The sequence below is a fragment of the Amia ocellicauda genome, chromosome 5 (genome assembly GCF_036373705.1).
Source record: "Amia ocellicauda isolate fAmiCal2 chromosome 5, fAmiCal2.hap1, whole genome shotgun sequence".
Lineage (NCBI taxonomy): Eukaryota > Metazoa > Chordata > Actinopteri > Amiiformes > Amiidae > Amia > Amia ocellicauda.
This window is the reverse complement of record NC_089854.1, coordinates 76,512-101,466: the sequence shown is the minus strand read 5'-3', so window position 1 is coordinate 101,466 and position 24,955 is coordinate 76,512. Positions and strand designations below refer to the sequence as shown.

The following is a 24,955-nucleotide window of genomic DNA, read 5'->3' as shown; positions in this document are numbered from 1 at the left end:
CACCCGTGTGTGTGTCTGGGTGCAGGCGGCAGTACGGGCCGGAGAGGCAGGCTGCGGAGTCAGCGGTGCAACACGGGGCCCTGTGTGCGCTGGCATGACATTCTCACAGCCGGGCCAGCAGACTGAAAGTAATTGGATTGGGACTCTGTATTTAATTACTCCACTAACAAGGTATTGTCTGGGGTTTTTAAGTCACTTATCAGATCCCTTTATCCAAGGTGACTTACAATCAAAGTTGACTGTAAATATAAAACCTCAAGCCTAACACAATCATCACAAAAAATACATAATTACAGCCCAGTCACAGACAACAAATGCTGGAAGTTACATCCAATCTATAACTTGTACCATTTCAGATAGTTCACTGTTAATGTGAAACCCTAACTTTTTATTATCATTATTAAAAACAGTTAGGAATCAGCGACTCATCCGTCTCAGTCAGCCATGTAGAAACAACCCCAGCTTTTAAATCCTTAAAATAATCAGTTATAGGAATAGTTCCCCCAGAAACAACAGCCTGCAGCCCAATCTGCAGCCCCTGTCGGATACATCCATACAGTCATGTAGTTGAGGGCATGTGCTGTGTGCCCTCTTGCTTATGCCCTCGTATAATTCCTATAATGAATTATGTTGTTCATCTGCCACCCCGCTCAGGCTGGCACAGAGCAGCAGGTTGGCAGAGTCACCCTATCTGCACCTGCGCTCATGTGCAGAGCGTACGTGTTCCCACCTGCCAATGATTAACCAGCAACAACAACAGTCTGCAGTGGAGAATAATTAAGTTATCCGTGTTTTATTGCCATCAGGAGCCGAATATGATCTCTGTCTACGTCAGCTGAGCAAAGCAACGCCAGTCAAGTCCAGTTAATAAGGCCACCACTCAGCCCTCCAGACAGGTTGCCATTGTGCCAGGTTTATCAGCTGCTGCATTGCCCATTTCCCTTCTCCGCACAGAATTCTTTCGCCTCATAGTTGACATAGTTCTTCAATCAGCCTGCAACGCACAGGTGAAGTATCGATGATGGCTTTATTACCCTTTTATTATTATGAATATTATCTTCGCTGTTATAAAAGCTCAGCTGCGTTTGTTGCTGATGCAGTAGTTTTTCTAAACGCGAGACCTTTGACCTCCACAGTAGACAAGACACGCCCTGGACCCGCGTTTACCTTCCCCCGCCGTCCGTAAAGAGGAGCTCCCTGCAGTATTATAGCGCTGCACAGTCCTTAAGATCCCCCTGTAACTCACGGCCTGCTGTGACACGCAGGAGCGTGGATCTCTGTGCTGATGTGGGCAACACCGGCGGGGCTCAGAGAGAAGATCCACAGACGAAGACCCTGCACTGTTGCGGTTTAGTTGCAACACTGTGAATGCGGTCATTACACAGCATCCTCCAGAGCCAGGCTGGGCTGGACCAGGTGAGCAGAGGGCTGGTCGTTACTGCTCTGATAAGGCCCGAGTTTCCCATCACTGGAGCATCACACATGAACAAATACACACAATCTTTCACCTTCTCCACAGCTCTCCAGTATTGGCTTGGTATCCTGGTTGAATAAACTCTGACAATGGGGCTGAGCCAGGTTATATCCTGTTACTATAAGCTTGCTCTGCTGCACCCAGCCCCTCCTGCCCTGTGCTTCTCAACTGGGGGACAGAGGCCAGTGTGCAGGTGACCTGTCTGTCTCCTCCCACACACACACACACACACACACACACACCCTGTGAAACACGCTCCTGCACATGGTTTCACCATGTTGTGTATCACTGTTTCCTTGTTTCTACTGAAAGGTCTGTACTTTCATGGGGGAGCGGGAGTGTGGTCTGTGCCCTGCGACCCCTGGCAGTCCACGTGTCTGGCTCTACACGTGCCCAGTGCTGCACAGGAATGTCCCCCACCGCAGCTGGTTAAACAGTAATGCCGGCCGGGGCAGCATGTGTGAGGGAACCCGTGTGCCCTTGGCTGCGTTTGGCTGACTTTTATAGCTGCTGGTGGCTTCTTCTCAATGGTGTAGCTGTAGATTAGGGGTGTGTGTGTGTGTGTGTGTACAATTGAAAGGGAAACACACAAAACAATGATTTAGTATTTCTGGATTTGTCCGTCTTTATTTAGCGACCCACAATGGATCAGAATTCATGAGCAAAACATCAAAGAAGAAGTACAGAATAAATTAGGCACTTAGGAAAGTCACATTCGTTTCAGTCAAGTACAGTGTTCTTGTCTGTCTTCTACAGTCACTGATCACCTGTGACTTCTGGAGTGCTGCAGTTTAAGAGACAGGAATATTTTCCCAGGAAACTCATGGTTGTCCAGACGGGTTTTCAGAACAACGGAGATGAGATTATTATTATTATTATTTTTTTTTTTTACAGTTTTAAGATAATGACTCCACCAAAAATGTATAGTTTTCCAGTTATGAATGCTTAGAGAGTAATATTTAATGACACGCTAGGACTGTTTATTTGCTCCCTGCTCAATCAAACTAGTTTTATATCCAGTGTTCACCCTGCTCTCCTTCACAGTAACTATCATTCTTTAGGGTGATTGAGCTGGTAAAACCAACAAGGCCTTCAGTGGGTGACAGTACACTGGACCCCTGGCTTCCCTGCTTCCCCCAAACAGTGCACTGACCAGGTATAGCAGTAGATTTTATACAGATAAATACACACACCTCAGGTGCGTTGAGGAGGACGTGCTGGCTGTGTGTTGGGCTGCGAGGCGGTGGCTGTGTCCTACGCTGGCACACCAACAGTCACACAGTCACTACAGACGACACTCACCACACAGATAATAATAAAGAAACAATTTATTCCAGTCTCAGAAAGAAATATTTGAGGCATCTCATATTCTTGGACTCTCTGTCTTTCTGCTCTAGATTTATCTGTTTTGCACTAAAGAGTTTAATTATTTTGTCAACAGGAAGTTACAATGCTCTTTTATTCCCCTTTCACTCAAAAAAACAAAAATAGCATTTTAAGATAAATCCAAAACAAACCTTCTCTGACCATCAGTTTGCAACCTACTGCACCAGCCTAACCCTCTCCTGCCTTCCCTGCCGAGTGACGAGTCGGTGACAGCCTGGCTGTGTTGGCCTCACCGCACTGAGCTGGGGAGAGGCTCTCAGATGGCTGCTGCTGCTGCTCGTACCTGGACTCTCCTTTAAAACTGTCCTTCCTGCTTGCCTTCCTTCTAACACATCCTTCATTTTTAAAAACTGTCTTCTTTCAACTCAATCTCTCTCCCCCCTTTTTTCTTAAAATCTCAGAGATACTGATCACCCCTGTGCCTCTGTAGTGCACTCTGCTTGCATTGACTCCAGTTTCACACCCATTTACAAAGAGACCCTTTAAAACAGGGCCAGTGTCCCAATCCCCCCCCGCCCCCTGCGTCTCCCCTCCTCCCCACTGAAGAGACTCCACTCGGCCCAGTCGCACACAGACAGGGCTCCCCACATGACGTGAGCCTGTGGAAAGTGAGGGTCACAGGAGCAGGCGAGAGATGAAGGTTTTCCACTTGGCAGAATCTTTGATGAGGAAGACCATTCCATTGGACATAAACCCCAAACCACAAGTTTGTGTAAAAACAAACATACACGGTGCTGACGGACACTGGAGACTCACAGGGACTCGTATGTCCACTCCCACAGCTGTGTGGCTCCAGCAGAACCCTGGAAGATCCTCCCGTACGGAGACCTCAAGCATCGACTAACGAGCAAGACGAGCCCTCAGCCCACAGGCCGTCTCAAGTTCCCCACAGTCTCCTTGTCCAGGCTGTCCGTGAGTCCTTCGTACAGACAGTCGAGTTTCAGCACTACTGCAAGGCGCTGGTGTTAAAACTCAAGAGTCTGGACTGCCCCTCTGGCCGCCTCTCAGCTGGCATGGCCACAGATCTCCACGGCACGCTTGTACACCTCGGTGACATTCTCGCAATCATTGAGTGAGAAGGTGCTGTCCCCCAAGCGGTCCTGGTAGCAGCGCATTTCCCAGAGGTGCAGCCGGCTGCCCTGCACCACCAGTGGTCTGGCCCCCAGGCCCAGCAGGTCGTCCACCGACACGCAGCCCCTCATGCCGGCCGGGCTCTCGCTGGCACAGTGCTGCTCCTCTCTGTCAGGCAGGTCCAGCCGGTCGAAGGACTCAGAGGAGAGGATGCTGTCCTCACTGACCGCCCCACTGGGCCGGGCCCGGGCCCCGTTGTCTTGCTCGCGGTCAGCGCCGGCCAGCTGGTCCAGCGAGCCGAACGCCTGCGGACACCCAGAGGAGAACTTGCCGTGGCGTTTGAGGATGCCCTTGCGGTGCAGGGAGCCCTGCGGGGGGGAGAGGGGCATGGAGGGAGTGGGCATGGACGTGGAATCACTGTTGTCGGGTGACGAGGAATAGTACCCCGACTCCCTCTGCAGCGGTTTCTTCAGGATACCTTTGCGAGGGGCAGCCTGGGAGGGTGGGGCAGGTGGGTCCAAACCCAGCTCCACATCCTCCACTTCCTGCTCCGCCACCTCCTGCCTCGCCAGCTCCCTCTGTACCGCCTCCTGCCGCTGCTTCAGGCTGCCGCGCTTCTTCAGGATGCTCTTGGGCTGGCGGGCGGCTCCGGCCCCTTCCTGCACAATCTGTGACACGTCGTTCTCCTTGCGTGACTTCCGCAGTGAGCGCTGGCGCACCACCAGGGCCCCCCCACTGCTAGCAGCCCCGTGTGTCCGCAGCAGGCAGCGCACCTTGGAGCCATTCTCAAACAGCGGCCGTGACGTGCGCCGCAGCCACTCCGCGATGCCTGCCAGCCCCCCTGCCAGCGAGTCGCCCGTTGGACCCGGGGACGAAGCATCTGACCCCGGCACACCCTCACTCTCGGGCACCAGGGGGCGGCGGTAGCCCCAGTTCAGCCACCAGTGCCCGGCAATCTCCTCCACCGTGGCCCGGTGCTCTGGGTTCACCATTAGCATCCAGCGGATCAGGCCACAGGCATCTGCACGGGGAGCAGAGGGAAGAGTTAGAGCAGCGCACTAGCAGGCCTAGTCACAGCCCGGTCATTAAACCAACCCCAGTTAGCACCACACCAGGCGCTACAACACATCCCATATTTTGTCATCTAAACATGGCACTATAATATGGAGTGTGGTTCTCATACCAGAGGGCCGGGGGGGCTCTCGGTACTCCCCGCTGGTGATCTGCTGCACCAGGTTCTTGTAGTCCTGGCCGTCGAAGGGCATGGTGCCGTGGACCAGCGTGTACAGCAGCACGCCCAGAGACCAGCTGTCCACCTCCGGCCCATGGTACGGCCGGCCATTCACGATCTCTGGGGATGCGTACAGCGGGCTGCCACAGTACGTCTCCAGGAACTCGTCTCGCTGGAACAGGTTGGACAGGCCGAAGTCCGCAATCTGCAGGACAAACCAGGACAAGAGTCACTCATACGTTGTTTTTATTTAGGTATTGAAAGTGTTGTTTATTCTTCAGTTGTGAAACCCCCGTGTGCCAGGCGCTGGGACAGGTGCCAAACTGAAGCTGCCCCTCAGAGTAGGGGTGGGGTTCTGAGTGAATTAAGCTGCCAGGTGGAATTAAAACATGTATAAAATACTGCTGCAGCTCCAGAAAACAGCAGACAGAGGTAAGTTTCAATAACTTCCTCCTTATCTAAATTACAGAAGGGGAAAGCAGATAAGAGAACCATCTGTGTCCCAGGGTTTGCTGAGCCACTGCCAAGCCAGGCAGCTCACAGCACAACGCTGCCGGGACACAGATCACAGCTGCTCGTTGTGCAAACTGTGCCTGGCAGTGGCTCAACCCCTGCCTGCTGTGCCTCTGAAACCCTGTCTCTAGGCGGGTGCAGAGAAATTCAATAGGAACTGGTTTAGAGCCAGTAGGCTCAGCCAAGAGTTTTAGCAGAGCGAGCAAACAACAACGAACGCCAACCTGAGGCAGTTGAGGATTAAAATTTGAATTTGTTTTGGTTCGATGGCTCCAGTACACAGAGCAGCCGGCAAGAACCACAGCGACTTGCACAGCATGGGCTGGCCAGACCCGTCTGAAGCACTTACTGGTGACCAGGGATAGCAAGCTGACAAGTTATAGTGTGCTGAGACAACTGTTGGGGAGTGCCATAAAAAAAAATAACAAATCGCTATCCTGGCCAGTTGGTTCAGATCAGTCAGGTGCAGAGAAAGACCCTGGAAGGCCCTGTGGGGCCCTGTGGTGCCCTGGGAGGCCCAGCCCTGACAGCCTGCACTGCTGAGCATGCGAGAGAGAGTGCAGGAGCAGTGGATTCCTAGTGGGATGTGGAAACAGTCTGAGCAGGACATGGCAGGGATGTCATTATCTGCATTCGGTATGCAGGGCAATGCAGTCCTTTAAGAGCCGCACAGGCGTGTGCACAATTAACAGGCTGGTTGCAACTGCCCACAGGGCAACAGCCACACCGCCCTGCAGACCAGCCTTATATGGAGCGGATTCTGCAGGCGTTTATGTAACCTGCTGGCTTGGCTCAATGGTACAATGATCAGATCACTCTCTCATTCACCTGCTACTTACATGCATTGAAAAGCTCTCTCAGGAATTAATGTTATGTCATGCAATGTTCCTACAACCGTGGCGCGAACATGGAGATGGCGGTGGTAGGTATGGAAGGGAGATTGTGCGAGACCCTAGGGGACATGGTGCAGACCTGCCTCACTCACCTTCACATTGCCGTTCCCGTCCAGGAGAATGTTCTCGAGCTTCAGGTCCCGGTGCACGATCCCATTCTAGGGTTGGAAAGAGAGAAGAGCGAGTCAGCATTGAATCCCCCCCACTGTTCACACAGAGCGGAAAGTGCATGATTTAATGTATTTAATACCAGACGATCAAAAATGACTTTTATTCAACTTATGGCTTTGTCGACGTAAAGGCGTCTCCTGGGACTATTTACAGCAAAAGTTTATTCTTTCTCCTGTACTTCTTTTTCTACAGCCAACCTTCCTAGATTCGTTAAGTAGGAATCAACCTATTGTTGTTTCTCTGCAAGGCTATGAAAGCGCCGACCTCCTTGTGGGAACAGGAGCCAGATGGCTGGCTGTATCGGCACCACTGCCCCACAAACCCACAACGGCTTTTGTGCAGAACTGTCTGAACACAGGATGTTGTCGAGCAGAAGTTCAGGTCTGCGTTTCACAACACACACTCCCCAGTTTGAGGAATCGCTCTGCAGAGGTCTTGCAACGCCCATGACATTTCAAAGCCGGCCGGGGCGCACAGGGTTCAGCAGGAGGTGGCTCTGGAATCCCAGCTATTCTGCTTTTGTTCAGACTCTGCTCCCACCATAGATGCCATAGCTCAAATGCCAGAGACAACACCTTCCCGCAGGCCTGCGTTATGACTGCCAACGCATTGCCGACCTGACCTGGCTGTCCTGCAACACGGGTCTGCGCCCCGAGCAGGCAACTGCCCCCCGAGCATGCAACTGCCCTGCACCGTGAATGGCCGATAAGACGCAGCGTCACTCTTCGCTTTGGGATACACTGTTACTTTTGAAACACATGCATTTATTGTAGAATACAAATAAAAAAATAAAAGTCCTTGCTGTCTGCCCTCTGTCCCTGCTAGTTTGCTGCCCAGTTTAACCGCCGGCAGCCGTCTCTCCCCTGAGGAGGAGCCAGTGAATGCCTCTGAGGTGTGTCCTCTTATAATGGCCTTGTTTCCACAGATCAAAACAAGACTTTGCCCTCAGGCCATAGCTACACAACAGTGAATCTTAAGCCTGGCTCACGGTTATCGCCCCCTCCCCCCAGTGTGGCAGTGCAGTGCGTTACTGTGCCTTAGTGTGACCGCTGGTGCCCTGCCTTATAGCCTGAACTACTGGCTGCCCTTGACCTGATGCAGTGAGGTGACCTGACTGAGATGCTGTCAGTCAAACCCCAGAAGCTGCTAAAAAGCTGGTTGAGCAGCAATCTGCAGTGAACTGCAGTGAACTGGATCGCAATTAACTCTGTTTCATAACCCTAACCCCCAGAGGAGCGGATGGGCGGGTACGGCGCTTCCTGCCCTGCCATGCTGTGGTGTGGTGTAGGACACTGCAGTGGAATACAGTGTGGTTTGTGGCGGCACTGTGTGGCCCTCCGTACCCGGTGGCAGTAGTAGACAGCCGAGACGATCTGCCGGAAGAAGTGGCGTGCCTCTCGCTCGCTCAGCCGCTGGCGCTCGCTGATGTGGTCATACAGGTCCCCCCGGCTGGCGTACTCCATCACGATCACAATCTTGTCTTTGTTCTCGAACACTGGGGACACAGAAACAAAGACACGCATGTTAGGAAGCGGTGGCGAGAGCTGCCCCATCAAACTCTGTACCGAGACTGTGCCACCCCCTGACGGTCACTCGTTATGTCACTGCCCAGCGCCTGGCAGCTTACATAAGCCTGGCGAGAGTATGCTGCGCTGTGGGTTTATTCCGATTTCTGCAAGTTCAGACAACAACTCCAACAAGTCACTGTTGTTTTGCAAACCACAGATTAAATCAATAATAACAACAGTAATTACAGTAATCATCGTGCAGCCCAGTGTGCATCTATAGGTGCTGAATCAACAGGCTGTTCAGAGCAGCTCACAGGGGCACAGGGGTGGGGGGCAGAGCCGCATCTCTGCCTCTCTTTCTCCCAGAGGAGACGCATCAGATCAACCGCAGGGAGGCTATTCCATACGAGTGTGTACATTGATCACACGCACACCTTCCTTACAGGGGAAGACATCTTCAGTGTCAAGCAAAAGCGTATACAAGGTCACCACAGACCTACCCATTTGTATCTGGGGAGGCCGGGTCTAGGCAGTGTGTGATACGTGTCTAGCTGAGAGACTGCACCCTGTGCCTTTGTGTTCCTCACAACACAACCTGCAGTCTCCTGCACCAACAATAACAAACTCCTTAAGTTTTTGTTTTTCACTTGCATGCGCTGGAGGAACAAGACTGTCTGGTGGTGAGTCAGCAGCCTGGTAAACACGGGCCCTGCCAGCGCCGTGCAGGACCGAACACGTCCTTCCCTCAGCCTCTCTGCGCTGTCGCTGGGCTGCAGCATGTTCAGTGTCGCAGTGTGTTCAGGTGTAAGACAGTAGCAGACTCACCCTCGTAGATGGTGATGATGTGGGGGTGGTTGAGTGAAGACATGATCTCAATCTCTCGGCGGATGTGGATCAGGTCCTGCTCGTCCTTGATCTTATCCTTCCGAATGGACTTGATGGCAACCTGGCACAGACAGACAGATGCACTGGTCAGAAGGATGGACAGAACCTGCAGGTTTACATTACAGTTACATTATAAAGAGCCTGGAATGGCCTGGGATACCAGTGTGCCTGAGCCTTTTTCAGAGTTAGCAGAGAGGCCAGGCTGTGCGGCAGGGGCCTACAACGACAACAACCAGCCAGAGCTCTCTTCCTGAGCCGGGACCTGGAGGCGGAGTTCGGAGTCTCATGCAATGGGGGCCACGAGCGTCTCTGAACCACTCTGCTCTGCTGGCACAGCGTCCTCACAACACTGCCCTTCAAAAAACACCCACATGGCTTTGCATGCCAGTTCACCCCCACAAACTATCACAATATTGACACTTGCTCTAGAACACACGATCATCTCCGGGGTTCAGCCTGGCTAACTGTCAGCAACTACTGCTTGGATGCAGGATCCTACAGGAGGCTTGGTTTCATGGGACCAAAGCTACAGTCAGCCACAGCAGGCCGTGAAGAAAGAGTTCAACCCTGATGATCTCCAAACATCAGCTGAGGCAGATGTCTCAAATACCTTCTCCTAATCAGTATTTTTCTGGGAAGAAAGAAAACACAGAAAACCCAGGCAAACTGAATTCCTCCCTTATCAGCCCAGTCCGACCCCTCGGCCCCCCTGCAGTGGCCAGCTGTCCCAGGGCAAGCCGAGGCATGCCTGAGCAGCCGCCCCCGTCCTGGGAGATCAAGACAGGGAAGGTTTGTCCACATTGACATGTCACCCCCAGCTGCCTTCGAGCCCAGGATTTCAGAGGGGAATGTGGGATGGAGGTGGCCCGTTTTTATTCTGCTCTGGGTCAATTGGATTCTGGTGTACGTGATCGTCATCAGTCTGGTCTGCCGTGTGTGTGTCTGTCTCTCTCTGTCTCTCTCTCTCTCTCTCTCTCTCTCTCTCTCTCTCTCTCTCTCTCTCTCTCTCTCTCGTGTGTGTAAACACTACACCCTGACCAGCAACAATGGCCTTCTTTAAGCCTTCACAAAGCCCGATACAAAGCCACAGCCGTGACGCTGTACTGCAGCCCTCACCTGTCCCGTCTATAGTCTCCCCACCCTCCCCCTCACATTCCTCTGAGCTCTTCTCAATCCTTTTCAGCTCCTCACGAACCCCCCCGTGACCCCAGGCCTCCAGGTCAGGAGGGAGGGTCCTCAACACAACACAGCAGACAAGACACACATAACACAAGAAGAAGGTCCTGCTATTTTTAAACAGCAGCGTGAAGACATTGGACAGGAGTGGCTGTGTGAGCGGCTCCTGTGCTGTCTGACGCTCAACGCAGCTCAAACCCCGTTTCCCTGAGTGCCGGTGTGACAACCCCCCCCCACAGGCTCCTGGTTAATGAGTGACTGTGGACAGGGCTCTGTGGCCATTTGAATTCCTGACGCGTCGCTCCCGAGAGGCATTGCGGCAGTGCGGGGGCAGGCCGCTGTGTTTGCCATGCTGGAGACACCCGAAGGGCTATTTTTAGTTCCAGCCCCCGCCCGTGGCTGGCAGGTACAGGACTGGGAAGGAACTGAAACCGGCTTCAGGATCTGTGACACGATACCCAGCACCACCGCAGGAGTAACAGGGTGGACAGCGTAGTGTAGTGTTGTGTATTGTATTGTAGTATAGTGTTGCTGGCTGATGGCTGTTAAGAGCAGGATGACAGGAAGGAAAGTGCGAGTCTAAAGGCTGGGCTGTGCCACAGTGCCAGAGGCTTTTCAAACCGACCAATAGCAAGAGAGTAAAGCCAGAAACGGGAGCGGGGGGGTAACAAAACACAAACAGTGCACCTAAACCATTATCACACTGGCAAACGTCCCAAAGCGAGCCTCCTATCCAGGCAGCCCAGTTAGCCAACAGCAGATAACACACTGGTTTCAACACCCAGGCCTTCCAGCTCAGAGGAGTAGCTGCGGAGATTAAGGTGGGGGGGGGTGTCGTCCTGATCTGGCACAGAGGAGCTGTTAACACTCAGAGCTAAAAGCTTGCCCCATCCATGCAACAGGAAAGCAACACCTCACCTGCCTTCATACTGAAGACCTTGCCCAGGGTGCACAGCCAAGTCAACATCCCGGCATGTCTGAGCAGCAGAGCACCTGGGAGACCGGTGTCGGGGGCACAGCCGGCCCTGACCTGCTGGTATCAGCAGCTTCAGGGACTCCCAAAGAAAACAACAGCTTAATGCTGGGACTTTAAAGAGGCGATCAGATGTGCCCCTCTAACGGCACAGGGCTCACTGTATTGCTGTGGCAGCTGCTGCGCTGAAGGTCTGAGACAATGTTTTCAGAGCAAACACTGCTGCCGACGTGGCCGGGCAGATGAGCCACAGAGCCAACCTCAGCTATTTGAATAACAAATCCAGGCCCTGAGCTGCACGGCAGACCCAGCCCTCCCTGGGCCAGACAGGGCCTCAAGACACCTCCACCAACACGGCCACAGCAGCAACTGCTTATATATATATTGCAAAAACAGAGAAACACAGAAGAGTCCTTCACTGTGGTCCGTGTGTCTGTCTATCTGTCTGTCCGTTTGGCTCAGACACTGTGGTGAGAGAAATGGGGGGGTAGGGGGGCTATTGCATAACGACTTCAGGGCTTTTCTGAGAGTGCTATGGGCTGTGAAATCCGAGCGTAATTAGTCCTTGGCGGCATGATGGAGTGCCACTAATGAATCAAAGGGACACAATTGCTATGGCAGCAGAGCCACACCATGGCCATGATACTGCGCTGGCAGCCCGTTCACAAGGCACTGCCCCAAGACTTCCTGGTATGATCCTGTGAGTGGAGATCCTCAGCTGTGCATCAATTCAGCACTCCCAGGTATCAGCCCTGTCTGTCTGTCTGTCTGAGTACTGAGCACAGCCCCTCGCCACCCTCCCCACCCAGCATCAACGGTCAGAAACCAGCAGGTTTAGCATGATAAAGCCCCCAGACAGACAGTGGACTGACCTCAGTGACACAAGGGCGGGTTTTATTAATGATAATTCGAGGTGCAAACTGACTTTAAACACCGTTTACTCTTCCTGACCAGGTGACCATCACAGTGCACAGACCCTGGGCAGGCCTAGGAGGGGTTATTTGTTTATGTAAAAAAAAAAAAAGTCCTGTCTGCAATTTAAAATACTTATTTCCATTAAATGCCTCAACTGCTCTTCCTCAAAGGTGTTTTTATTGCCGAAGTCTCACCTCCCTGCATTTCACATCTCCGTGCGACTGCACCTCCGGTCACTGATCTTAAAATCAAGCTTTTCAAAAGCCGAATAAATCAATGTAGAAGTAAAATGTGCGTCCGTCTCGGACAGTCAGGCGTCCAGACCAACACAAACAAGTTGACCAACAGATATCATCAGGTGACTCAAACTTCCCAGCATTGTGTTTTTGCCGGATTATGTTTCTCTTTTAAACTGTCGCTTCCTGTATGATCCGGTTCCTCAGCGGCTGACGGGGCCGGAACGGGAGAGAACCGGTTTCTCCACATCAGAAACGCGTTCAACATCAGGATTGGCACCGAGAAGTCATCAGGATGGCACTGGCGCGGCGCGGCTCATCTCCGGTGAACGCGTCCTGCCGCAGCGCAGCGGCCAAGAGGGGCTTTCCGGCCCGGGGCAGCGTTTCACCCGCCGGCCATAGCTTCACGGGAAGAGACCCTCGCAGACCACCGCCTTGGCCTCGGAGACATGGAGGCAGAAGGGGCGCAGTGAAACGCGGTCTATGTTAAATGTAATCGTCTTCACACAAAAAGCCCAAGCCAAGGCACAGAGCAACAATGTATCCAAGCAGGCTACATATTTACACAGTGTCTTACCTTCGACGCCTCCAACTCCAACACATCCAGCGCAATATAGCGCCCCGCACCACCACTGAACCCGCGGGGGCCCGGCTGGCCCTGGCGCACTTTCTTTATGGGCGAATGTGTTTTCTTTGCATATTACATAACACACAGACTGGTCTTAACGGGTGTCTATCTCTCCATTTAAAACCCTGTTATTAACCAATGCAAACCCACCGCTGGGTCCACAGACAGGACACACCAGCCCCCCCGGCACACAACAACCCGGACCCGGACCCGGACCCGGCGTCAAATGGACCCGACACGGACCTCACTCGCGGTGATTTATGCAATTAACTGGCAAACGAATCCTTTTTAATGCACACCAAGCAGCACTGAACTCCGCCAGACAGAACCCGCAAGTACCGTCGAAACAATCCGCTATGCTTACCACTCTGCCCGACCTCTCCACCGCCTTCTTCACCTTCCCGTAGGTGCCCTTGCCCAGGGTCTCCAGGAACTCGTAGCGGTGCTTGAGGTTGTGCTTGTGGTGATGCCTCTTCACCGCCTGCCGCCGCAGCGAGGACGAGGCGCCCTCGGCCGGGAGAGACGCCAGCGAGCGGCCGCTGCCTCTCAGCGCGTACCGGTCCATTGGGGATGTGCGCGGCTGTGTGAAGAGAGGACTCCCGTGTGAAATGTGTGACTGAAACACAGACTGAAACACAGCCTCTGCAGCCCCCGTCTGTCTGCGCTCTCCGTCTGCGCACAACCTGGCAGGTGAGGAGCCGCCCACTCTCCAATCACACACCACCGTCTCCGGCTGTGATTCGCTGCCTGTTTCCAGTGGGCGTGGCTACAGGTCTCGGCTCTGCTCTCCGGGGCTTTTCTGCTCAGGGATTGTAATTGGCCTTAATGGTCGCTGTTTTACTTCGTGGTATTGCGAATGAACACATATAGAGATGTGGTCAGTGTAGATTTGTATGTTATGTGAAGTAAGATTCCCAAGATCCAGTTTTTCTCCCGTTGTGTGTATGTCTGTTATTTTGTATTTGTGTGTGAGAGAGGGTGTGGACTGTATGTGTGTAACTCTTGCCTATTGTGTTTCACTGTGAAATTTAAACAGGCAGAGAAGTATTAGGTTGTGATTTAAGAGAGAAAAACAGTGTTTTGTTGTGTTTTGGTTATCAACGTTTCTTTACCAGGAAGTCCAGCTGGTATTAAAATTCCCCCACTCTCCCCTGACAGGACTGCTGGCCAGCCAAGAGTTCAGCCAACCAGAACCCCCCCACACAGTGGCTCCACATCAGTGATCCACCCACCACAAACATACAAACTCCAGTACCTGCATACTCACTTGTACACAAGCATTCACAGCCACAGCGCTCTGACTGTGTAACGACAGGACCTGGGGGTGACTGTAGGACAGAGAGGGAATAATGCAATTCATGATGATCAGGAAAAGACTCTGTTGTGTTGTACACCATCGCATTGTTTGGGAAACACCAGTGTGTACATCGCCGGCATGAGGGGACGGCCCACGGTCACGTCCTGACATCTCTACTCCACTCGGGTCCCCAGAGCTGCACCTCAGCGCCCATGTCAAAACACACAAGCTGTCTTTCCTAGCGTGTTTTACAATGTGGCTCTTCCCCAGGCTGTGTCCTAAGTGTACCACAGTGTGTGCCCCTACACCCGCCACTCACAACAACAAGACTGCAGTCGAGGGGAAACTCTCTCCGCTCATGTGCTCTCGTGCCACAGGGTCTTATCCTGATCTGGGTTTTACACAGCATAGCTCACACTTCCACTGAAGGCAGCTGTGTGACTCCTGCCAGGTAGCAAGACCCCCACCCGAAAAACACATTCCTCATGTTAGGTCATGCTATAAATGCTATATGCTATAAATACATTAATTGGGCTATTTCCTCTTTATGTATCGAGGTATTTGTTTATTTGTGTGTGTAATTTGGCAGCTCTGGTCTTTAGCACCACTGCCCCCTGCTCCTCCCTGAAGCTGCTCCCCCACTCCTTCAGCCTGGAAGTGTGTGTGTGTGAGAGAGAGAGGGAGTGTTTGTGGAGATGGTGAGGAGAGTGAACATGCACAGAAATGAAACAAGAGTAATGAATAAGCCACTGCGCCATCACAGTCACAACACAACACCGTGAACAACTCAGACACCTGAAGTTACTCCCCACCGGCAGGGTCCTGGACAATAAAACACAGTTCACTTGGGTATTTAAAAGATCAAGCGGTTTACATTAAGGTCAAAGATGCCTCCAACAAGAACAATTAAACAACCATCAGAACTGAGGATCGCCCCGAAATAAACTGAGCAGGACGATACTTGACTGAAATACATCTGAACCAGAATACAAAGTGAGGCTTTCCTCTGATGTCTTGCCTCTCAGCCACAATCACTGTCGGTCGTGAGGGGGTGGCGCCCCCTGGTGTCCACGGGCCACAGAAGGGATGAGTTCAGTGGCAGTGCTGTCGGGCCCAGGAGAGCTTGGCTGAGGCACCATAAGGACACATGGGTGTCTGGAGCTGTCACCGGAAAGAGGTCAAGGACCCTATGGGAGGTCACTCCACCACTGAGAGCTGAGGGTGGGTAACCATTATTACTCTTATTGAATAGAGACAAATAAGAATAACCCGCGTTTTCTTTATAACACAATAGCGACACTAGGCCCAATACCCACTAAACTACTAAAACAATCTCTTCCATTAATTATTCACCTAATACTGTTTTATTTGGTATAGTATTTTACATTTTCATTAAAAAACACAATTCAATTTTTTAATACTTATGATTAAAATCTTTAAAAAATCAATCCTTAAAATCACTTAAATTTTTTAAAATCTTTGTGATTTTTAACAAACAACAGAACAATTAACTTCAAAATAAACGTGCCCAAAACAACAAAACAAACGTGATTAATGCAAAACTGCACACCAACATAAAAGTCAAATACATTGAAAATACCTGAAAATGCATTGGACAAAATAAAGAAACAATTAAAAAGGTAAAAATAAAAAACAAACAAAAAAGGTCCAATGCATTTAAAATTAAATCCAAAACGGTCAATGTATTTGACAAAAGAATATAACAAAACTAAACCAAAAAACCCTAAACAATGTGGTTTAAAAGCAACTAAATCTTTAAAAACAATTAAGATTCATTTTTAAAATAGTTTTAAAAACAATCATCCATAAATTATTTAAAAGATCTTGGACTCGGGCTCCAGCAGGGGGAACTGACCGTCCCCGGAGGTGGGTCCCATCATGGGATCCTGAGCTCCCCCAGATCTTGTATGTGCCAGTTCTCATAGGCTTCCTCCTTGCCCCTCTGATGGACCTCCAGATTGACATAGTCCCTTACGAACACCATGCCCCTCCGCGCGATGACGATCGGGTCCAGCTCCTGCTTGTTGAACAGACAGATGTTCCGTCCCTCCCACAGTGCCTGCTTCACTGCGCAGACGACACGCCACCAGCACCTCAGGGTGGATGTTGATATTTCCCTGGCCGGACCGTACAGGATCTGCTGGGCGGTCGCCCGCGCAGGAACGGCAAACCTGTGGAGGAACGGGGAAAACAGGAGCCAGACCCTGTTGGCGGAGGGGCACTCACTAAAGATGTGAGCCTCCGTCTCCTTCCCCAGGCAACCCTTATAGGGGCAGGTGTCATAAGGAGCTATGCCCCTTCTGTGCATGAACACTCGGGTGGGGAGACACCGACTCACAGCCATCCAGGAGACATCTTTCTGCGTATTCGTGAGGCAAACGTGCGTAGCGTTAGCCCAGATAAACCGGCAGGTTTCGGGAGGGAAATCTTCTATCCGGCTGGTCTCCTGGGTAGATCTCATCTGGCTACAGATGGTCTTATAATCCCAGGAGGCCAGCACGACTTTATGGAGGCCTACTTCGAGCGCAAAGGCTCGGAGCGCCCTGTAGAACGGCGGGGGATCCCACGAGTGCGGCCTGGTGTTATCCATGGCGCAGAGGCCGAATGGTCTCAGGCTGCTGGCAAAATAAAAGCGGTTCATAAAACTCACTTTCTTGCCAGCAGCCTGGATGTTCTTGACCACATAGGCCAGCCCCTGCGCCTTTATCAGCCGCACAACGTCCGGGACCCCCCTGCCTCCATCCAGGGTACCCTTCACCATCTGCACTCTTTTCAGCCTCTCCATTTTGCTCCCCCAGACAAACCGAAATATAATTCGGGTCACTAATTTTGCGATGACCTTGTCTGGGGGGAAGATCATTCCTACGTAGAGGAGTATCGGGAAGAGGATGGCCTTTACGACCAGCACCTTACCAGCCATCGTCAAGGTCCTTGTGCTCCAGCCGTGGATCTTCCTTTGGACCTTCGCTATGGCCTCCTCCCAGCTCCGGGTGCCCGTGTTGGTCCCGTCGATCGTGATCCCCAGAACCTTGATAGACGGCTTCACAGGGAACACGGTCGGCAGGCCCCGGCCGACAGGCCATGCCCTGGAGAGGTAGACCTCGCTCTTGGCCTTGTTGACAGCGGCCCCCGTCGCCCTGCAGAAGCCGTCCAGCAGTTCCTCGTCCCTGGCCACGGACGGAGCCAGGGCCTTCAGTTGCTCTCCGCCGGAACCCGGGAGATGGAAACCTGTCACCCGGACGTCCCGGCGGATCGCCTGCATGAACGGCTCCAAGCAGAGGACGTACAGCAGGGTCGACAGGGGACAACCCTGCCGGACCCCCGACCTGACCGGAAATGGTTCGGTCAGGTGGCGGTTCACAAGGACCCTGCTGCTTAGGCCGCTGTAGATGATCTTAACCCACTTCCTCAGGCCAAGAGCGAGACCCATCCTCTCCATGACGAGCTGCAGGTATTCGTGGCCCACTCTGTCGAAGGCTTTCTCCTGGTCCAAGCTGATTAGGACCAGGGGAAGCCCTCTCTCGTTCGAGTAGGCCACGACATCCCTGAGCAGCATGGCGTTGTCGGCCGCCGATCTCCCCCGGGCACCACAGACCTGGTCGGGACCCACGACTTGAGGGAGTGGCCGCTGCAGCCGGAGCTTCAGTGCTTTGGCCAGTATCTTGTAGTCGGTGCACAGGAGGCTGACTGGCCGCCAGTTCCTCAGATCTTTTTGGTCTCCCTTCTTGTGAAGAAGGGAGAGGATACTCTTCTTCATAGAAGGGGCCAATCTGCCCTCTCTGTACATCGACCCCAAGACCTGGGCCAGATCTTCTTTAAGCACCTCCCAAAAGATCTTATAGAACTCAGCAGGGATCCCGTCGGGACCCGGTGTCCTTCCAGAGTTAAGACTCTTTATCACCTGGGAGAGTTCAGTGGTGGTGATCTCTGGATCCTCCTCCTCCTCCTCGTCCCCCTCATTGCGGGACTCCAACAGGGACAGAAAGTGATGGATCTGATTTTGATCCACCACCTTCTGATCGTACAACTCCCTGTAGAAATCCCGCACCACTGTCTCAACAGCCTCTCTGCCCTCCACCTCTTGCCCCGAGGAGTCGATCATGGAGGACATTGCAGGCCGCCTCTCCTTCGTTTTCTTGAAGAAGAAGCGGCTGCATTTCTCATCGTCCTCCATGATGCGGACCCTGGAAAGGACCTTGATCTTCTCTTGCTCCTCCCGATAGAGGGTGGAGAGACTCAGTTTGACCCGGGCCACCTCCTCAGCTAGGTCGAAGCCTCTGAGCTGTAAAAGACTCAGGCGCTGGAGGCGGGCGTTTAGATGGGAATATCTAGCCCGCCTCTCACGAGCTTTCCGTTTCCCCAGCTGAATGAAGTAGCCCTTGGTTCTTTTCTTCACCATCTCCCACCACTCTATGGGAGAATCAAAAAGGTCCTTCAGGGTCCTCCACTCCTCGAGGCGTCTGCTAAAGGTCTTAATAACACGAGGGTCATCGAGCAGGGAGGTGTTGAGCTTCCAGACCCCAGGCCCCGACTCCCGTGTGCTTGGGATGAGCACCTCTGTCGTCAGGAGCCTGTGGTCTGAAAAGAAGACCGCCTCCGAAGACATGGCGGTCCTCTCCAGTGGCTTACTGAGGAGGACGAGATCTATCCTGGAGAAGGAGGAGCCAGAAGAACTCACCCAGGTGAACAAGGGGACCAGGTCCCGACCTGCGTCGCAGAGTTCAAAGTCCTCCACGAACGCAGCGAGGTCCCTGCTGGATCTATCGTTGCGGGGCTTACTCCGGTCTACATCCCTCAGAGCACAGTTGAAATCACCTGAAATGATAACTGGCAAGGTGCCGATCAGGAGCGGGCGTAGCTGAGGGAGAAAGAGGACTCTCTCTCTCTGGCTGGTGGGGGCATAGACATTGACCAGCCTCAATACAGCCCCCTTGTATTTAAAATCGAGGCTGGCCAGTCTGCCCGCCTCTATAACCCTAAATGTTTTAACCACTATGACGGGGTTTTTCAGGAGTACGGCAATCCCGTCCGCTCGGGACACATTGGACCCCGACCATTATTCACCTAATACACAACATTATCAATGCCTCTTTATCCTCAGGATCTGTTCCTGAATCATTTAAAATAGCTGTAATTAAACCAAACATGGAAATGCGGATGGCCTTTCTAGGGTTTACTGTTTTGTTGGGTCTGCAGCTCTAACCTGGGGGGCTGAGCTGAGGGGAGGGGTGTGTAATGAGGTGTGTGGAGAGATGGTGAACAATAGGTATGTAAGATTAAGACAGCAGAGGGCGCTGTTTCCAGAAAAACTCCAATGTTCTAGCCAGTTCTTTCCAGGGCCTGATTAGCTAATTAACAACTGCATCTCCAAATTAGCTAAGCAAGTGGGGAGATAAAGGTGTCTATTTGGTTGTGCTGGGTGTGTGGGTGGGAAGAGTTTGGGAAGGAGGTTATGAGTCGCATCGACACAAAAGCGTATCTGGACTGTGGAAGAGGGGGAAAACTGCTGTTAGAGGAAAACAACTATTTTATTTTATTTACCTAATTATGGGTTTTGGTTTGTTGGGCAAGCGGGTTAGCCGTCCCACCTGTAGCTAGGGGAACCAGGGTGAAGGCAGCGCTCGTTACAGAGCTAGGCTTTTATTTTTTGTCTCTTTATTTTGTTTGTTTTGGATGGCAAGAAGGCCCTGTGCTTTGTTTACTTTCAAGCCAGAAAAGTAATAAATTGAGTCTTCTTTTTTTGAAGAACAATCTCTGTCTCCGAGTACTTGGTCCATTTTTGCATAGAGTTGCATCACTGGGTCACACACTTCTTTAGAAATCCAGTGCTGACCCTAACTCACTTAAACACTACTGACCTAATTCAAACCCTCCCTCCCTTTCTAAGGTTCTAGAGAAAGTAGTTGCAAACCAGTTGCCAGCTTTTTTAACTCTTAAAAATCTTTAATCTTTTTGAAAAATTTGAATCAGGCTTCCGCTCTGGCCACAGTACAGGACGGTCCAACCCCCCCACCCCCGATTGGCGAGAGGCCTCCTCCAGAGGGAAGACCACAGCCAGCCACACGGATGAAGAGCTTTCTGATCTCCTTGCTGCTGTAACAACTACACTGCCTGGAGGGGAGGTGACCATTAGGCCTGGGCCCCAAGCTGTGGACCCCCAGAGAGTTATTTTCTACCACATGCTATCCATACGAGTTTGTGTTTTTCTCTCCTTTGTGCCTAATGCTTTATGTAATGTTGTTTTACATTATTTTAGTTAATTTCAACTGTTAAATGTCTATTTTTATTTATTTCTAATTGTTTTATTTTGCTGTATGTTGGTTTATTGTGTATCGTTAAGGGGGGGTGTATTGTGATAAGAGAATTCTAGCCCTGAGCTGGAGCTCTGATCTAAAGAAGATTTCTCTCCCAAAGTTACCAGAATTCCTGAGCTCATCGACCCATGAACTGTTCTACGCCAAAGTGACAGTCTTGGGAGTTGGCTCACCAAGAATGGGCCAAATGGCTTGGAATCCCTGCTGTGAAAATGTCTGGGGAATAGGGCCTGGAGGTAATAAAACCATTTGAAGTGGGTGAGAGCCGAAATCCCGAAACAGAGCTACGAACCCAGACCAACCGGCATTTCCAAAAGATGGCATGAATCGAGCCTCCCCCAATAGGAGACTGGGGGCTGTCACAAATCCAACCTCGCAAACTCAAGAACCAATCTCCTATGATCTGAAGGCATAAAAGGCAACACACAGCACTTATTCTGTCTCTCTCACCTGAACCAGTAACTCGTTGCCTCAACCCAACTTAGCGCTGTTGCCAGAACCAGAACCGGAAACCAACCAAGTCTTTGCTGGCAACAGAAGAGTTAAACTGGGAGAAGGAGATTGAGCCGTACGAAGAATTCTTTAAAGAACTTTATTCAGTTAAAGAAACTGTGCCTGCCCACCTGTACCCACCTGATCAGTGGAGTTTTACAGCTGGACAATTGACTTATTCGACTGTAATACAGAAGTGTTCAGTCATTTAAATAGCTATTGAGTCTTCAGAAACTTGACCCTTGGAAACGAACAGGGTCCTGCTTTCCTCAAAGACTTTGTCTTCAAGTAACTACGGTGGAAACCTTGCTTACAAAGAAGACATCCTGTGCACTACCTTGGAGCCTTCAAACCAGTGGAAAATGTGTTTGGAAAAGACTTTACTTTCGCGAAACCCCAACTTCCAGGTGCATCGACTGAGTGGAAGTTATTGGACAAAGCTGAACCGGACTGCCTTTGTTCCAAACCACACGGACCTCGTGCCGTGTGCTGTTATCTGAGCCCGAAGACAGAGAGGCCTCACTGCGATGAAGATCAGATAAGTTTAACAGTTTGGAGTTTATCATTCATGACATATTGAGAAATCAATTAGAAATGTTAATCTGTGAGTCATAAACTTTAGAATGTGTAATATCATTTAGTTAATATCAAATGTGTGTTGCATTAAACTGTTTTGTTTGACAAATTTAGAAATAAAATCTGTCAATGCCAAGAAATATCTTCTCATTCCTGTTTAACTGTTTAGTCTGAAATTGACACAAGTTAATAGACACCAGATTATAGGTGGCCCTGCCTATCCTTAATCATTGAACATTAATCAATTAGGGAGAATTGTGGTAACAAGGAATGATAGAATCTTTCTCGGCACCCAAACGTAAATGAGACTGATATATAACGAAAAGTTATTTGACTTAAATACTAACCTGCATAGTTAGTTGATGTCCGACTAACAATACTAATGAGAGACTCGCCTTCGTCTTAGTAACCGGTATTGTAGTCAATGTGTTTGTAATTATTGTGTAACGTTTTGTATGTTATCATGCGATTCCATGGTCTTTGATTTGGTCATGGAAATGATTTGTCTTTGATTGGTTGATCTTGAGTGAATTTTAATTAGTTTTTCCCTTTTTGTATAACTATGTATAGTGCTGCATTTTATGTTTGTTTTTAATAAATTTGAGAATTTATATCTTTGAAATGGTGTCTGTGTCCAATTATTGCAGAGATTGAGTTCTACAAGATTCTAGGATTCTTGATAAGGTGATACTTAAATTCACTTCTTTAACTGAAATTTATAAGTGTACCTTACACTACATATGTTTACCACTCTGTAAGTGCTCTGTGCTACCCTGCGAAGGGCACTATACAAACACAAATTGATTGATTGTTTAGCTTTACCCATTCCCCCAAGCAGAGTGCCCCGGTGCAGAGTGAAAACGGTGCCAGTGCAAATGACAGGGTGGACTGTCCATCTATCGGGAGGGAGGTCATTGCAATGCAGCTTTTACTAATGTTTTGCCAGAGCTTGTTAATGCCGTACGGAGAGACACACAGATGCTGACTGCATGACCGGCCCGGGGGCTTTGATCCCTCACACATAAAACCGCTAACGTTAATGAATGTGGTCCCGCAGCATTTCTGCAAGTCAAAGCAGGGCTCGTTGGTTTAAAAGCTCACCCATTTCTCATGGGTAATGTCCTTTTGTTTATACACCTGCCTGCAGAGGCCAGGTGTGGGTCACTGTGACGCAATGATTGCTGTGTCAGTGGGCTGACATGAACAGAGCTACTGGGCTGCCTTTGCTAACCTCAGGTGTCACTCAGTGCATTGACTGGTGTATCACGACAGGTGACTGCGATTGAGCCGATTGAAAGGGGACTGAGGTTGTACTCCACATCGTGTGTGAAGGAACTTGGTAAGGGTGTCGTTGGCTCTGTGTGTCCGTGTCCGTGTCCGTGTCCGTGTGTCTCATAATTCCCTAGTTGCATTTGGTATTTATTGGTTTCTCATGGGTGTAAAGAGGAAGAGAAGACACTCCTCTCCTTCTTGATGGGAGCAAACAAGCTTACCAAACAGATTGTAACTCATTACGACGCAGTCCTAACAGTCATTTATATGACTTACTACATTGACTTATGAATTTCCTCCTGATAAAGGACAGTAACACAACAAGGTTTGAAAAACAACAAGATGCAGGGCAACAACAGAATGCAGAGCTTTAGAGAATAGAAAACTAAATGTCACAATGATAGAAATAATCTAGACAGAGGGAGCAACAGAGAACATTGTCAACCTTAAAACAGCGGTGAAATTGAGTTCGTCACCTCCCTTGTCCAGGTGGGCAATGCCAGCTGTCCCTGCCCCAGCCACAGTCGGGGTGGCCGGGGGTGTGCAGGCGGAGGCCAGGGCTGAGCCCCGGCTACAGGAGAGCAGCGCTGGATGGCGGGGGCCGAAGATGAAGGAGAGGGGCCAGTGGGCCAACAAGTACGAGTTCATCCTGGCCATGGCCGGAGCCACGGTGGGGCTGGGCAACATGTGGAGGTTCTCATACCTGTGCTATAAAAACGGAGGTGGTGAGTGACCTGCACTCGGCTGTGAGCTCCTTTTGGATTCTTTACATCTAAATAATAATAATATGTATTTATTGAGCACTTTTCATGCGTAGAAGGTTCAAGACTCTTCACAAAAGAATAAAAGGAGATTAATCACATTAAAAAATAAATAATGCCAAAGAGACAATAACAGTCGATTAATTAAGTTAGCACTACATTTAGTAAGTGTGTTGTGTGTGTTATGTTTGTTGGAAGCGCGGCTGCCTGCGATCCCAGGTTGGGCAAGACACACCCACACAGGACTTGAAGCGGTGGCAGTGGTCAGTGGAGCACCTGTCAATCATTTTGTGTGTGGCCAATCACCTGCAGAAGGCAGTTGTCAGTCATTGTTAATGCCGCCAATCACTTTCTTAATTTCTTAAAGTAAGGCAAGAGAAAAAAACTAAATGGCTGACAAGTGTCTCTGCAAGTGATTGGCCACATAAAAAAATGATTGACAAACATTTCTTGCAAAGTGATTGGCTGCATAAACAATGATAACAGTACTTGTAATATTAGTCCTTTTATCCCTGCTAGATAGCACTTCAGTTTTATTATGCCCCTTGTGCTTTTGATTGTTTTCCTCCTTGCTCCCTTTCCCGTTGCCCTCGTCTGTAACCCTACATCTTGACAGCACTTAGCTTTACCATCCAGGACATAGGAAGTCACTGACTGTACTTGTTTAAATTATAAATTGGAATTTGTAAAATGTATTTTGTATTACTATGTTTTAGTAACTTGAATTTGTAATGATTGATTTTTGCACTTTGTTTTGCACTTATGTTGTAAGTCGCCCTGGATAAGGGCGTCTGCCAAGAAATAAAATAAAAAAAAATAATAATGACAGGTACTCCGCTGACCATGCCAGCGCTTTGACTCCTGTGTGGGCATGTTTGGACAAAGTCCTTGCTGCTCTCACTGCCACCATTGCTTTGTTGAATGTGTGTTGTGCGTGTTATCTAAAACTAGACAGACAGAAAGGACATCTTAGTCGTACAGGATGACCAGCAGTAAAATGTGCTTTAGCCAGGTTGTCACAGTAATTACAGTAACAGACTTATGTAGTAAAAGTAATCGGTGCTGGACAAGGCCAGCTGTTTGAATAGCGTATGTGTATCTGTTGTTCTGCATCTTGCCCTCAACGATGCTGACCCTGCATTCTGTCACCCCCAGGGGCCTT

At 50.4% G+C, this 24,955-nt stretch overlaps 1 protein-coding gene across 1 annotated transcript; it reads right to left on the bottom strand.

Annotated features, from left to right (window-relative positions):
* Window positions 1-2,336: 2,336 nt before the first annotated feature.
* On the bottom strand, window positions 2,337-13,729 carry nuak2 (NUAK family, SNF1-like kinase, 2). Its single transcript, XM_066702998.1, has 6 exons — window positions 13,425-13,729; window positions 9,073-9,193; window positions 8,083-8,234; window positions 6,661-6,726; window positions 5,115-5,367; window positions 2,337-4,952 (listed from the first exon to the last, which is right to left on the bottom strand). The coding sequence occupies exons 1-6, from the start codon at window positions 13,623-13,625 to the stop codon at window positions 3,865-3,867; spliced, it is 1,881 nt and encodes a 626-aa protein (XP_066559095.1). The 5' UTR covers window positions 13,626-13,729; the 3' UTR covers window positions 2,337-3,864.
* Between the last annotated feature and the right edge of the window lie 11,226 nt (window positions 13,730-24,955).

Excerpts from the sequence above, each read along its gene's own strand:
- nuak2 (XM_066702998.1), bottom strand. The coding sequence starts at position 13,625 with ATGGACCGGTACGCGCTGAGAGGCAGCGGCCGCTCGCTGGCGTCTCTC. Across the intron at positions 9,194-13,424 it reads TGGAGAGGTCGGGCAGAGTG|GTTGCCATCAAGTCCATTCG; the intron begins GTAAGCATAGCG and ends TGTCTGTGCCAG. Across the intron at positions 6,727-8,082 it reads CTGTCTACTACTGCCACCGG|AATGGGATCGTGCACCGGGA; the intron begins GTACGGAGGGCC and ends TTCCAACCCTAG.